Below are 16,450 nucleotides of genomic sequence, written 5' to 3'. Positions count from 1 at the left end.
GGACTACCTTTCCCTCATCTATGGCCTTGGTAACTGTTTCAAAGAAGTCAACTAGGTTTAGGAGGCAAGATCTGCCTTTAACAAAGCCGAATTGGGTAGGGTCCAGTGTCTGGAGGTTCCCAATGTCTCTGTTAATGAGTTCCATGATGATGTGCTCCATAGCTTTGCAGACCAGGCTAGTCAGGCATATAGGGCGATAGTTCCCAGGATCCGTTGTGGCACCACCTTTGTGGAGTGGGATAACTGTTGCTGTACGCCATTCTTTGGGCACATAGCCTGTGGTAAGGCTAAGTTTGAACAGTGAATTTAGGTGAGGGGTTAGTTCATTTTGGAGCTCGTGTAAGACGCAGCCTGGGATACCATCCAGTTCCATTGATGCTGTGTTTTTGGCTTTGGAAAGGGCTGTTTTCACCTGTGTGTCTCTGATGTCTGATGTGATGGTCAAATTTGACATTATGGTCAAAAGCTAGATTAGTGTCTATGTATGTCCCCAAGTCTCTGACTACTGGGTCAACTCTAAGGGGTGTGTTGTCAATATGGTTGTCACCAGGGGTGGATAACTTCCCAAAGGATACTATTATGCATTTCTTAGCATTTAGCTTTAGCCAATGGCTCTGACACCTGACTTTTGTCTGTGTCAGCCCTTTCTGGAGAACATTTGTGTTGGTGTGGGATTCACTGACAGCTCCTAATTTGGAATCATCTACAAATTTAGTCATCTGGAGACCACTGACATTGGCCTTGACTTCAGAGAGGTAAATGCCAACAAGAAGTGGTCCAAGGACTGATCCCTGAGGAACTCCACTTGTCACTGGCTTCTTTGTAGAGGTGGACTTCCCAGTTTTAACTTCCTGGGTTCTGTCTGTGAGCCAGTTGGATATCCATTGGGTGGCATACAGGTTTGTACCTAACCTCCTGAATTTGTCAACAATGCCTAAGTAGGATATTGTGTCAAATGCCTTTGTCAGGTCAAGGTATGAAGTGTAAACCATTTTCCCTTATCCATTGCTTTGGTGACTTTCTCAAAGAAGTCCACCAGGAATAGTTGGCATGACCTGCCCTTAATGAAACCAAACTGGTTGAATCCAGTGTCTGGAGGTTTACTATATCATTATTGATCATTTCCATGATAATTCGCTCCATGGCTTTACATATATGACTAGTGAGACTTATGGGTCTGTAGTTTCCAGGGTCTGTAGATGGCCCACCTTTGTGCACAGGGATGACTGTTGTTGTTCTCCATTTGTGAGGCACAAAGCCTTTTTGGAGGCTACAGTTAAATAGCAATTCCAGAAAGCCTGATAGGTCATGCTTCATGCTATTTAAAAAGCATCCTGGGATATTGTCTGGGTCCATTGATGCAGTGTTCTTGGCCTTACAGAGCATTAAGGGACAGTTCCCTAGTGATTGCAGGGGGAATTGCATTTGATGGTATTTCCTGAGAGAAGGTTGAGGGGAAGAAAGGGGTAAATTTGGAGCTGAATTTGTTGGCCAGTAAGTTTGCTATATCTTCAGGCTCAGTATATGTTGCTCCATTAACAATGAGCTCTGCATGGAATTGTGTATTGCCCTTGAAGTTGTGGACATAGCTAAAGAATGTGTTACGGTCACCCTTGGCCTAGGAGGCCAAACTTAACTGACATCTGGCTTTGGTAGACTTGGTTTGTCCTCTGAGTTGTTGGTTTAGTTTGATGAGAGTGCTTTTATCCTGTTGGGTTCTACACCTCCTAATTTTTGCCATGATTTTCTTCTTTCTGTTATACATCCTGTTGATTTTGTGATTCCAACAGGGTGGCTTGTTTTTGAGTTAGTTTTGTACTTCTTCCTGGTGAGTACAGCTGCCTGTATGCATCTATTAACATGCTTGCATAGGGTTTTTGTGAACAGGTCTGCATAGGCAGCAGAGTTTTCAGGATTAATGGGGGCTTGAAATTTTGCCAGATTATCACTTACTAGCATGAAGTTAGCCTTAGAGTAGTTCCTGAATATTCCAGGATTAGCTGGGGGTCCAGGTTTTATTTTTACTTCAAAGGAGACCATTTTGTGTTCAGACCTTACCAGAGAAGACATTACACCAGGGGGGTGTACAGCACTCTTCCATATTAGTGAGGACCAGATCCAGTATGTCTGCACCCCTGGTTAATGTATAGGCAATCTGTTCCATGGAGCTTGTGTTTACACAATCCAGGAATCTCTGTGCCTGTACGGTTGGTGTCATATATGATTCTTAGTTAATTGTTGGGTAATTAAAGTTGCCCATGAGTATGGTATTGGGTTGGATGGTGAATGTTTCCAATAAGTTTGAATACATGCTATTTCTGTGGAGAGCACATAGGTAATTAACATTAAGCACGCCCCTGGATTGCTGCATTATTATAAGTGAGACCGTCCTTCAAGCTCTGGCCCCTCATTAGTGGGAAATGCAGTAGGAAGGTGTGTGAATCAGAACAGCTTACTGTAAGGGTGTCTGTCTGAATCCCAGTGAGTAATTCACAGACCTGAGTCTGATTTCAGTGACCACTAGTTACACTCTAATCCCGAACAAGTCATTTAACAACGGCATGCTCCAATGGCACACTTAAATCCAAAAGGATTAATAAAATATACAATCTCTTGATACATGCACTTTGTACAGTAAATAACAGGTACTTTTTTATGTTTGCCTTTTTATGCACCATGTGTAAAGGACGTGGTTCACTCTTGTATTTGCAAAAGCCCTTCACAGAGGAAATCTGTTTTACTGTGATTATTTAAAGACCACCAGTTTTAGTTTCTAAAACTGCTATAAGAATTCTGTATAACAATTCTGTATAAGGTTGTCAGACTAATAATTCTTGCATTTCCTGGCTGCCTTTCATCCACAGAAATGTATGCAGAGATAGAGACAACAAATAATAATATTTGGCTCTATAGCCAGTTATGTAGTTAATACTTGATTCAACATGGTGTTTAAAAAGCCATACAGATACCTGCATATCTAAAGTCATCACTCCATTAAAAGATTCTTATGCTATCAGTAATAAACTTAATCTAGAAGCCACAAATGCCGCAGCAAAAAATATCCTAATCCTCCAAATTATGTATTTTGTACCAGTTATCTCATGAAACTCCTTCTATAATACTGTCGGCAAACAAACTTTATTTCCTGGTTTATTAATCACTCTCTTCACAAAGAACACCATTGTCTAACCTCTCAGAAAGCAAACTGACTTCCCAGAATTTTCTGATCTATGTTATCAACATTTACATATGCATAGGTTTATAGGTTCATAGGTTGGTACTAGGCTATCGGCCCTATGGCCTATACAAGCCTAGCCATAACAATTCCCTGGATATTTCTTTCCACAATATTTACTTCCCTAGACCCCTGTCTAGCAGGGTGACTGACATGATCCCCGGGGTGAATTTCCTATCTACCATCCAATCATCAAGGTTCAGTACTAAACAAAGGGCCAGATTCAATAAAGCCTACACTAAGTGTACACAATATGTATTCAATAAAATTCATATCACATTTGTTGTGCTTTCTATTTACTCAGAATGATTACACTAAGTGTACATGTAGTCTACACTTTGTGGTAACCTTTATGAATCCCTGTCAGTATTTAAAGCTGCAAGAATATCAGTAGAAGAACTAAAATTTGGAGGAAGAAAGTGTGCATTATGTCTGTGTTGTCTGCTCACTCAGAACAGTGTACACATAGTATGCATTTAGTGTAGGCTTTATTGAATCTGCCCCAAAGTTTTCCGCTTCACTGCAAAAGTAAACTCCAGTTTACATCCTCCTCATGCTCCTTATGAAATCATGACAACAAAACTCTTACTGTATATTATCTTCATTTTAATCACTCCTTTGAAGGAAAAGAGCTTATCAATGACTATCTCTGCTAACTGAAACCATCTTCCCACAGATCTTAGAAGTCTTACTAACAACAAATAGTTAAGAAAACAAGCTCACTCCAGAAGCACCTATAATTGGCTTACAAATATATAAAGGCTAAGGAGAGATAACCATGGAGAAGGAAGCCTCACTTTGTCCCTTTTAGCCTTACTAGTTTTTTTAGTAGAATGCAACCTGTGTACATATATAATGAGATTATCCTGGATCTTTGATATACACCTTGCAATCAAATGGAAACAAACAAATGACTTTTTTTTTTCAGTTATGATTCATGTGGTATTTAGCATGTCATAATTTATAGGTTCATATGTAGGTGCTTGGCTAGTTGCCTTTGTGGGTCATTGAAGCTTAGTCAATTTTCCTACCAAAGGTGAGAATCAAACCCTGTACTTTGCATTTGAGAGGTAAGCACCTTAACCATTATACCATCTGTGAAGAAATTAGCCACTGTCTTCTGTGCTAGCATGTTTGGTTGACGTTTTGTGCATAATGTCAATCTAAGCTGGTATTATATGCCAGCATGACTAGCTATGATATTGTAAATAAGTTCTTGTATGTTGATGAATGCCCTGTTTGTACAGGCTATTTTAAATGGTTGGACAGTGTTCTGTTACATGTCTAACTGCATATTTGTGAAGGTGATTCTGAATGCAGACTGTCTGAGAGTCAGCTGATCTGCAGATGATGTCATTGGAATGTTTCCAGTTGCTCTGCATTTACTGTCAGAGACTGAAAGACAGGAAGGAACTTTAATAAATAACTGTTTGCTGATTTTGAAAACATGAAATGAAAATAAGAACTGGAACAGTTGAGACAGTTAACCTAGTTTATAAAAGGGCCTGGTGAAGAAAGCTGGGTAGCAGTTGCATTCACAGTAGTTGTTCAGTTCACAGATATACTGGCCAGTGGATACCCAAAGTACTCACCAAGAATGTAAGCCTGCCTTTGTTCTGTTGTGATATCTAGTTTAGATCAGGGACAGTCTTCTTCAGTTAGATAGGAAATTATATTTAGTTTAGTCAGAGTTTTTCTAAATGTTGGATTCCTATCCTTCAATATTAATTTCATTTCCTGGTGACTGAATTCAGTTTGATTATTGAAATTACTGTTTTATATTTTTAATTATTTTGCTCATTACCAAATACTTTGTTTATCTTACATTGTGGCTGACCAATCAGTGTATTTTTTAGTGAATTGAGAGTGCTTATACCTGCTTTTGAGGCTTGGGAACCAAGATTAAAGAGGCATGAAGAAATTTACAGGGCTTTGGTATTATTAGAAGATACTTACTTTTATTCTGAAAGGTACAAGAAGATTTGGCACATAAAGGAGAGACTGGCACCTGTTCAGCACAGTTCTGGGTAATTAAAAGATAAAGACATTAATTTCAGTCTCATTACAGTTTCATTCAGTTTTTTCTAGGTTATTCCATTATTCTATACTCCTATCAATTCTTACAGTATTAGAAATATTTTTGAAATTTTATGAAAAATTGTATAAAGCACAGAAATGTGGAAACCAAGAAAAGACTCAAATGGGAATATTTATGTAAAACTTAATTATGCCAAAGTTAGAGGAAGATAAGGCTCCCCTAAGATAGGGGATGAGATAATTAATCTGCAGGGAAGTCTCCTGGAACAGATGGTATTCATGTGGAAGGTTGGAAGTTAGGAGGGAAGACAGTGATAAACATCTGGAAGGTTTCTTTAATAGCATTTTAAAAATAGGAGAAGCAGCAGCAACTTGGAAGAAATCTGTGGTGGCTATGTTACTGGAAGAGGGTAAAGAACAGTCAGACCCAGCAGCTTCATCTAGATCCATTTCAATGTAAACCATGATTATAAACCTCCTTGCTAACATACCCCCCATAGATGCCCTTGATACTTGGGACCCAAATAGTTTGGGGTGCACTGCTAGGCTTGTTTGGGTCCTTGGTGGTCATTAGCCTAGTAACAACCTGTGATCCCATGAACCTATGAACCAAAGCATCATAGGTATACAAATATTAAGTCGCATCAAATATGCCACTTATCCACCTCATGCATACCTATCATAAAGAGTCATTCTGAGCAAAGGCACTGCAAATTTACACTGAATTATAGCAGCAATACAAATGTTTTAGTGACTGGTGTGTCTGTTGTCAGGAAGACTGTCCCATCACTCACAAGGCTGGACAAGGAGAAGGTTACAGTTCTTTTCCTTCGGGAGTCAGGATCTCTCACATTACAAGAGCCCTAATGACCCCAGCTCCTTACAAATATGACTATAACATGATAGTGGTACATATGAGAGTGAATGACTGGTGACATTCAGAAATATATGTCAGAACTTTCCATGTATATTGACTAGTACCTCTACAGTATTACATTGGGTTGAAACAGCTAAGCTTAAAATGACCTCCGGGTCGATAGCCTGGTAATCTCCTATGATCCTATGTTACAAATGCAGGTAAAGCATTGGTCTTCCTTCACCTCAAATGATGTCTATATATAAAGACTACATACTTGGTTTCCATAATTGGCTAAACAACTGGTGTCATTTCAGGGAGATCCACTATGTGTTAGCATGGGATGAGATCTTGACTGCCCAGCTTACTTTGCTGAAGATGGCCTGCTTCTCTTGTTCCAAGGCTTCTACATACCAACTAAAGCCTTTACTGCCCTCTTTTACCTTTTTTAAACAGTCCAAATGATGGACATTCCAGTGTAACTAACAAATCAGTCCCAAAAATCAGATCATCACATTATTGTGGCTCTCCTCAATGTCAGAAGTCTAAATGATAAATTGCTTGATCTTAAGGCAATCCTGCATTTGTAAATCATCAATGTTTATGTAGTTACTGAAACATGATTTAAATATAAAGAGAGCACTCCCTTATAAATTAGTTTTGCATTCTTCATGTCTTCAAACCTGATGGCAATCATGGTAGAGTCTTTACATTTGTCAAGGAACATGTTACCACCAATCAGATCCCCAGAGACACACAGTTTGAACTCATTGCACTCTAGATAGGATCAATTATTAACTAATAGTTTGTTACAGAACACCTTATTTGTCCCCCTGATTACCATGTAAGATTCCACAGTGTTCTAAATGATCTTCATAGATCTATAACTTTTTTAAGTTTTGGGTGACTTTAACTATCCTTCAGTAAACTGGGACATCTACACCTCCAATGTAGGATATGCTCAAAAACTTCCTAGACTTAATAAATAAAAACTCCATTGAGCAGCTGGTAAACAAACCTGCTAGAGGGCACTATGTCATTCACCTGATTCTTGCAAATATGGCTCCTCTTGCACTCCTTCTCTGGTATCTTTATCCCCAATGAAGTTTGACCACAAAGATATGACCTTCTCCTTTAAACTCTCAAAAGCCCCTACAGCAAACCTCTCTGAATTAAAAGGCTATAAACCTACCAAACTCAACATACTCTGTTATGAAACATCAGCATTCACTTTTGACTGCACCACTCCTGACCCTGATACAGCAGCAAGCTTTATTAAGGAATACCCATTTAGAAAACAAAAAAATACACAAAGCTAGCAGTCCCTAGCAGAACCAAGTATCATGAGAAATTCAAAAATAAACCATCCTGGTGGTCCACTACCTTAAATAAACTCAAAAATAAAAGAAAGAAACTCTTTAAATTATAGAGCAGCTCCAAAACCCATCTTCTCAAAGAAAATATAAAAAATATTGCAATAAAATGAAAAAGCTATCAGGGACGCTAAAGGAGCCCATGGAAATCAGACACGCTGTAAAACAGTGTTCCCCTCAACCTTATACTAACAGCATTTCCTCAGATACAGCATCTCAGTTTAACTTCTATTTCATTGACAGTATAGCTTCTATTACCAATAATTTCCCACAATCACCTACAACTCATCTATACCTACCAATTTATGTTCCCCTTTTTTAACTGTAGAACAAGTACCCACTTCCTTCATTAAATCCCTGCTAAGCAAACTCAAACCATGCTGCCCTTTCTTGTGATAATCTCCCCAATGAGTACCTAAGAATGGCAGCAGACTCTGTTGCCTATCCAGTTTCAATTCTCATTAATAGATCTATCAAAGAAGCCTATGTCCCCACCCTCTGGAAAAAGTTCTATATCCTCCCTCTTCACAAAGGTGGTACCCACACTGAAATATCAATCTACAGGCCTATCGTGATTCTCTCTCCACTTTCAAAAAATCTAGAAAAATGCATCCACAAACAGTTACTTCAATACCTACTAGACAATAATCTTTCTCCCACACAACATGGATTTAGACCTGCTCACATACATACTACTCTTCTCACCTGCACAGACAAAGTAAATAAAAAGCACATTATAATGGCTACCTTGTGTCATCTCTATTCCTAGACCTATCTAAGGCTTTTGATACTATTTCCCTCCCTAAAATCCTATCCCAACTTTCATTACTTGGCTTCACTGAACCTGCCCTACAGTGGTTCAACAGTTACCGCTACAACAGATATCAATCAGTTAAACAGAACTCCAATCTTTCTCCCTACTTTCCAGTATGCACAGGGGTCCCTCAAAGCTCCATTTTAGGCCCGCTCCTTTTCAGCATCTTCATCAATCACCTCCATACCTCCATAAAACAAGCTACTCTGATCCAGTACACTGATGATGCTACTTTAATCTGCTCCTCAAACAATCTTACTCATCTTCAAAGTATAACTCAGGAAGCATTGAATTCCATTGAGTCCTGGCTTACAATGATCCAACTGCTACTCAACCTCCAAAAAACACAGCTCATGTTATTCCTACCTAGGCAATCTCACCTTAATAACAATACCTTCAAAATTACCTCTGTTAATAACACTGTAATCAGTGTTGTCTCTCACACCAAGCTGCTAGGTGTTACAATTGACAACCATCTCAAGTTTGATCTGCATATCAATAACTGCATAAAAAAGACCAATCAAAGCTGGTCTTGTTGCATAATGTAAAACAAATCCTCAAAAATCTCACCAAAGAAACTCTCAACACCTCATATCTCCTACCTTCACTTCTTTATGCCTTTCCAATCTTAACTAATCTTCACTGTTCCCTAACAGCAAAACTCAGTCAATACTATAATAAAATAGTTAGGTTTGCCACTGGTCAGCACCCCAGTACTCACCACTGCTCCTCTCTCAAAGCCTTACACTGGCTCGAACTCCCTCATCTGCTGACATTTCATAGGCTCACATTAACACACACAAAATACTGTATAACACCCCCATTTCACAAGCTACCTCAACCTTGCTGTAATATTACTGTCCATCCCGCGACTTATCCTCCACCAGTAGGCATCTACTATCCATTTATAAACCTCACAGATCATCTGGAGTTAGTTGGTATTCACACTGTGTAGCAAAATCCTGGAATTCAATTCCTGAAACATTAAGGCTTATTCCCCACTACTCTTCCTTAAAATCCCAACTGAAGGAACATCTATCCAACAACTGGTTGTGCCAATGCCCTATGCCAACCTAGTTATCTGCTCAACTCTCATAGCTGGAATTATATCTTAGCCTTTTTTTTCCTATCCTTCCTATCAGTAACCCTTAATTACCACCTCCTACCTTCTTTTCCTCTCTTAATACTACTTTTTCACCTTCATACAACTTCATCTGTATTATATTGATGATAGTATGTGCTAGACCGTGAACGATTTTATAATATATTTTTACTTTAGTTCATTTACAGTATGAATTTTTGTTCCAAACACTGATGATTTTTTATCATTTTGTATTCTATTGTATCTGAATTTTACATGTAAAATTATACCATTATTAATGTAATTCTGGAGCTTTTCTCCCTGGGCTTCTGCTGAAAAAGGGCACTTGACCAGTCGGACTTTTCCAGTAAACAAATGTCAAATAAATAAATAAATTAACTTAGGCTAGTCTCTAAAGCCAAAGATAATTCTAAATCTTTTTTTTAGCTATGTTAGAAAACTATGAATCAATGCCTTACATCTCTGAATTTATTCAAAATGATGCCCCATATTCTGACCCAAAAGACTTTGCCAACATTCTGGCAAAAAAATTCAGTGCCAACTTCACCCTTGCAACTTCTGCGCAAATCCCAGAAATATCTGAATCACTTACTCTCCCAATTATTTTAATGATCCTTCACTGGAAGTGCAAACCAAGACCAAAAATATTCTTCCATGGGACCTGACTACAAATCTGTTTGCTTAACTAATAGTGTTAAACATGCCCTTGTGCGCCCAATCCTTAAACCATTTTACCATAAGTTTAGTTACTGGTTTCATCCCCAGTGTGTGACACAAAGGGTGGCCTTACAACAGACACAAATAATTAGAGCCCTATTAGTCTTACAAACCTCATCCACAAAGCCATGGAATATATTATGACTGACCTCATACACTACAACATCAAGAATCTTATACAGATTGATCCCCAAAGGTTTGGCTTTGTAAAGGCTAGATCCTGTCTACTGATTCTGGAAACCTCTTCAAAAGGATTATGGAGGCTGTAGATGGTGGCCATGCAATACACATGGCATGTTTTAACCCAGCCAAGGCTTTTGACATAATTATCCATAGTGACATCATGCAGAAGCTAAATTCTTTAAATCAACCCATATATGTTCATAGGTATGTAAAAGGCTAACGGCCATTAGGACCTTTTTAAGCTTAGCCATGCACCCCAAATCTCTTACAGGTTGTAATATCCTTGATAAGTGTAAGCAAAGGCTTTGGAGATTAAACATTTACAAGCAGGGCCCTGGCAGATGAACCATTTACTGGCTGTCTGTGTCAATTACAGGCATAGGTGCCAAACCAGGGATGAATTTCCTGTTCCCCGTCCAATAATCCAAACTACACTTGCCACTTATGTGCTAAGATGGATAGAAAGTTGGCACAAATACAGAACTCACACAGTGTGAGTTGCAATTGCCTCATCAGAATGTATGAAAATGATGACTGGCAGCCCTGCAGGCTCATTGCTAGAACCTCTCTTTTCTGTCCTTTACTTTGCCAAGTAAAGGGCTTGGACCCCTGACTAACAAAGTCAGCAGATGACTGAAAACTGGATGTTGCTGTTAAATCATCCTCTGACACCTAAACCCTCCAACATGAACTCCCTCCTAATAAACTGTTGGTGTACTACAAATGGGCTCAAGGTAAATACTAAAATGTATAGTATCATCACTTTTGGTAGACATCCCCTCCCCTCATCATTCTATGCAAAGACTGGGACTTAGATGTTTGGGTTGATAATTCCCTCTCTTGACCATCATCATGTGACAATGACTATAAGAAAATGCTTTTATTTAGCACAGCTAATTGCAGAAGGAAAAGCTTCAGGGTCTAAAGAGGTAATCATTGATCAGACCAATTATTGAGTGCAATGCCCCCTCCAGGATACATCTCACTAAACATCATTGATCAGACCAATCACTGAGTGCAATGCCCCCTCCAGGATACATCTCACTAAACATCATTGATCAGACCAATTATTGAGTGCAATGCCCCCTCCAGGATACATCTCACTAAACATCATTGATCAGACCAATTATTGAGTGCAATGCCCCCTTCAGGATACATCTCACTAAACATCATTGATCAGACCAATTATTGAATGCAATGCCCCCTCCAGGATACATCTCACTAAACATTTGAAACAGTTAGAAAAAAAACAACAGTTCCTAACTAAAAAGATCGCAGACCTAAAATACCTGAGCTATCAAAGAGTCTGGAAAATGTTTTCCTTTATTCACTGCCCTACAGCCTTCTGAGGGAGATCTATATCTTGCTTGATGTACCACTAGGGACATAGTTGTCCTCAATCTCCTATAACTTCACAAGGCCAATGGCACCACCCATACTAAAGTCAAGGACCTAAATCTTCACCAGTAGATAAATAAAACATGATGAAGGACAGGTTTATAACCCAGCACCTCTCAAACCTCTGGAACAAACATCCCCTGCATGTTAATCAGTGCGACTCACTATCTTCCTTTAAACATAAACTAGACGAGTGGGTGGGCATTTACAAATTCACTCCAGGGTTTGACTGGTATGGCCCTCATGGAGAAAGGAGTAGTGGCCTGAGGGAGGTTACTGTCAAGGTGGAAATGGTCATAAAACTCAATCTCCTTGGAATATTTATGAATTTGAGAAAAAGAAACATGCCACACTATAATAACAATGTGCAGTTCACTGAAGTAAACTCAAGAGCTCCAAATTTCCCAAACACCCGATTTCCTGAATATATATATAGACAAAGATGAACATGTTTTACTACTGAAATCTGTTCTTTCATTTGATAATTATTACTAACTGAAAAAAATGCTACCCTACTACACATTGTAACCAAAATGAAACAGGTTCAGACTCATCAAGTTCAACTCATAGATCACTATTTTCCATAAGAAATCAGTGGCGGTGCAGTTTGTAAATGCTTGCAGGCAGTGATTCTGTCTGCTTGGAATTTTGGCTTTTATCCTCAGTTGTGTGATTGTGGAATCTGTATATTTAACTAGGGGGTGCTGGGGTAAAGCCAATAACATAGGGATGCAAGAAGGCTTGTCCCATGCAGAAATTGTTTTTTAGGGGATTTGGTTCGCTGCAGCTTTGATCAATTTGCTTCATCCAGTTGAAGGTGTGGGTTTTAATTTGGAAAAATCTAGCTGAACCATGCACAACACAAAAGTTTATCTAACGTACATCAAACTTAGAGCTGATTATATGACATAGTGACAGTGTGGATGGGCTTTTCCATGCGCGGAGGGGGTATGTGGTCTTGCTTGAAGAGAAACATATATCCTGAATGTTTCTTATATCTGCATGCATCATATAACAATTGTCTTTCTTATTCACTTACCGTACACTAAATTTGCTTCAGTTTATTTGCTTGTTTATTTATTTGCTAGTAGTTGGTTAGCCTGGTAATCCCAATCAGCTTCTTTTCATGGGTGACTAGGGCTGATGCTGATTAAATGGCTTGCTCACAGTCAAACAACAGATTGAATGAATTAAGTAGTGGACTATATGACAAAGCCTCATAACAACTTGTAGCCTTACTTCTTTGTGCTAAATTTCCATTCTTATACAACCCTACGACCTCTTTATTCATTTTGTTCTCTGATATGTCTTTCTGTCTCTTATGCTGAATGTTCTTCTTATTTTCAGCTACACGTCACTTGGTTTTCTGTTGGTGACTCATTACAGCCAAATTCGCCTCCAGGCGTTTCTGCGGTTACGTCCTACTAACACTTCTAAGTGTCAATAGTGCTTCTTCATATTTGCATTAATAATTCCAAAACTATGCTACATACAAGTTATCAAAAGATTTCATCTTAAAGCATGCCTGAAGGCAAGCACAACTGTTTTGATATTTGACCTCTGTCTAATACAACTAAAGAGATATTGAATATTATTTGTATACTGTTATATAAATTGTAATCATTTTCATATTTCTCTAAATATCTCAACATTCAGGTAATACAGACAGAACTGCATATCCTCATATGAAAGCTCACAGCTGTATGAAGAAAATCATGCTGGCAGTATGTGTCTTGCTTGAATAGTTACTGAGATATCACAAGTTGTTTATACAACATTAAAAATTAATAGTCACTGCCTTTATTTTGGCTTATAAAATCCAGTTTACAGCACTGAACTAAATGAATGCCACTAATGTAAAGATTAATTTATCCTGAATAGTTTGCCATTTACACTTTTCTAGTAGCACTAATGTTTCCAAAGATATAGGTTCATAGGTGTGTACTAGGCTAATGGCTCTTGAGCCTTTACAAGCCTAGCCCATAGAAGTGCCCTGGCATTGTGCCACCTGATGTTAGTTCCCAGTTCCTCTATCAAGTAGAGCCACTGGAGTGATCCCTGGGGTGAACTTTCTATTTTTCATCCACTCATCAAGATTTCTCTTGAAGAGGGCCAGTGAAGTGTTCTGTTTGACATGTATGGGAAGTCTATTCCAGAGCATGGGCAGTGTCTGTGTTATGAACCTGTCCCTCCAGCATGTTCTGTTGATTGTGGTAATAAGACTGAGGTCTCTGGAGTGTGTGGTGTGGAGGGATTGGGATTTCTTTAGATGTTGCATTTCAAGCAGTGCTGGGTCGGACATGGCTTTGTAAGTCAAGCAGAGATCGCCTCTTAGTAGAGGATATGAGACAGAGAATAGCTGTAGTTTTTTGAGTCTGCCCATGTAGGACATGTGTTTAAGGCCTAGGATTGTCTTTGTGAGGTACTTTTGTGGCCTTTCCAGCTGTTGCATGTGTCTAGTGAGGTATATGCCAAATGGGGCATTATACTCAATGACTGGCCTAATGAGGGAAGAGTAGAGAGAGATGATAACCTCTTTCTTCCTGGATGCAAAACCCTTGGTAATGAGATGTGCCCATAGAAGGACTTTCTGATCACAGTGTCAATGTGGTGGTCGAAGGAGAGTTTGCTGTCAACCTGTGTCCCCAGATCTCTTATAATGCCTTCAGTGTTCAGTGGGCTCCCATCGATGTGATAATTAGTGGGAACTGAGTTTTTCTCAAAGGGGATGAAAATTAATTTTTTGGCATTAAGCTCATTTACCTAACTGTGAACCTGATTTTTGATAGCTGTTAGAACTATAAGGTGATAACTTCATTTTTTTTAAAGGTTCAAGCCACACCCACTAGGAGTTAAAGGTACACATTCAAAGAGCCTTACTGGAGGGAACGAGTTGATATTATCTCAACACTTACGGTGCCTTCTGGCCAGCAGGACACTGTCCCATTCTTTTCCCCTGTTCTTCCCCTCTGTAGTTTCAATCACAGATTTGGAACTGAGATCATGCAAATCATATTTTAGTGTTTCTTCATATTTGCTTTTGTGTTTTTTTTTTCTTCTGCCTGGATTAATACCGAGTATTCGTTTGCCACAGTTTCATTAATTATTTCTCATAATTTCTTCTTCTCTTTGCAGGATGGAAGCTTTGAAAACACATACTACAGTGACTTTATATCACATCTATCAAAAATCAGGTTCACAGGTAGGTAAATCATTGGGACTTTTTTGGAGCTGAATATTTAATAGAAAAGTTTAGTGACTCTTCATTGCATTTTCCCAGGGTAGCTACAGGTACATAACATTGTTCTATATCTTACTTTCTGCAGGCCCGTGTTCTACCAAAATTACAGAATATGCTGTACCTTACTGCAGAGCATAGGTAAACATCAAAGTCGGTGAATGCCCTTTAACATGAGCTGAGATTCAATATACCAGTCAAATGTCCAGGCTTCCTGACAGATGTATAAAGTCATATTCAGACTAAGGCATCTCACTCCAGTAAATGGAACTGCCAGTTTCCAGTATCCTATGATGGGTCTATATTGAATCAGCAAACGCTTAAAAAAGCGAATGCTGATTCATCGACCCTATTTGAGCAAACGCTGAAAATCCCGATCACCCGGAACAGCGATTTTTTTCTCAGGGAAAAAAAAATCGCTGGGCCAGTTTCGGGAGTTTGCCGTTTCCTCCACTGTAGTGCGATCTCGGAGTTGGTATATTTCAGTATGGGGGGTGGGAGGCAAAGCCCCCCACATTAAATACTGTTTTAATTTTTTTTTTTTGGTAGAACAGTGATTTTTTTTCCCTAGGAAAAAAATCGCTGTTCCGAGCGTTCAGGATTTTCAGCGTTCAGTGAACTAGGGTCGATCAATCAGCATTTGCTTTTTTAAGCATTCGCTGATTTAATATAGACCCTCTTATGATTACTTAATGATGACTTACTTCTATAGTCATCAAATTCCTGCTTAAAAAAGGTTGCATATTGATGGAACAGAGTCATTAATTCTCCATTGTAAAGGTACTGGGTAACTTATTGATAAAAACAATTGCACCCCATCCATTGATGAAAACAATTGCACCCCTTCCCCCATACACAGTCATACAGATTAGGCCTTTTGCTAATTCATCACCTAGAAACCTCTGAAGAGTGCTTTATTTAAAGTTGAACCACAGATAGTAATCAACAAGATATTGGTGATGCACACTAGGTGACCAAATCCAACAAGATCCTCTGTAAAAATAATCTCATTATTTATGTGCCTCTCATTGCAAACTTGACCTTAGTCTGCCCAGTTATCCATGGTCCTATTTTATATGACATGGGTAGGACCCATTTCTAGGGATGGCTACCAGAAGAGAAGCATCTGTCTGAATAAGATCTGTCCAGCTGTAACAGTGTTTGCCCATCACAGGTTTCTTACACTTCTCTGTAGGTTCACAGGTAGTTACTCAGCTTGCAGTCCAAGAAATGATTTCTGACCCTATCCTAAATTCCCAATTGCACTACAGCAATGTTTGATTACATGACATATTCAGAGTGACACAGTAGACAAATAGAGGCTGAGGGAATCAAACTGTGGATTACAATAAGCAACATTAGTAGTTTGCAGCTTTAATCCTCTGCACTAATTGTTGGATAAGATGAGCCATACTGAGGCCAAAAGGAGGCTGCAATGATAGGAGGTACTGCCAGCCATGCCAGGATAAGTAGGGTAGTGTATTTGTATCATTGCCA

The 16,450-nt window shown here is 39.0% G+C and overlaps 1 protein-coding gene across 1 annotated transcript in view; it reads left to right on the top strand.

Moving 5' to 3' along the window:
• LOC122794968 (serum amyloid P-component-like) overlaps positions 1-16,450 on the top strand; it is a 349,508-nt gene that overhangs the window by 89,177 nt on the left and 243,881 nt on the right. Inside the window, exon 3 of the mRNA XM_044063560.1 lies at positions 14,851-14,917. Within this exon, the coding sequence (XP_043919495.1) occupies positions 14,851-14,917 (67 nt within the window). The remainder of the gene's footprint in view (positions 1-14,850; positions 14,918-16,450) is intronic.

This window comes from Protopterus annectens, chromosome 2.part1 (assembly GCF_019279795.1).
Source record: "Protopterus annectens isolate FY-2018-M chromosome 2.part1, PAN1.0, whole genome shotgun sequence".
In the NCBI taxonomy this organism is placed as follows: Eukaryota; Metazoa; Chordata; order Ceratodontiformes; family Protopteridae; genus Protopterus; species Protopterus annectens.
This window is presented reverse-complemented; position numbering and strand designations above follow the sequence as displayed.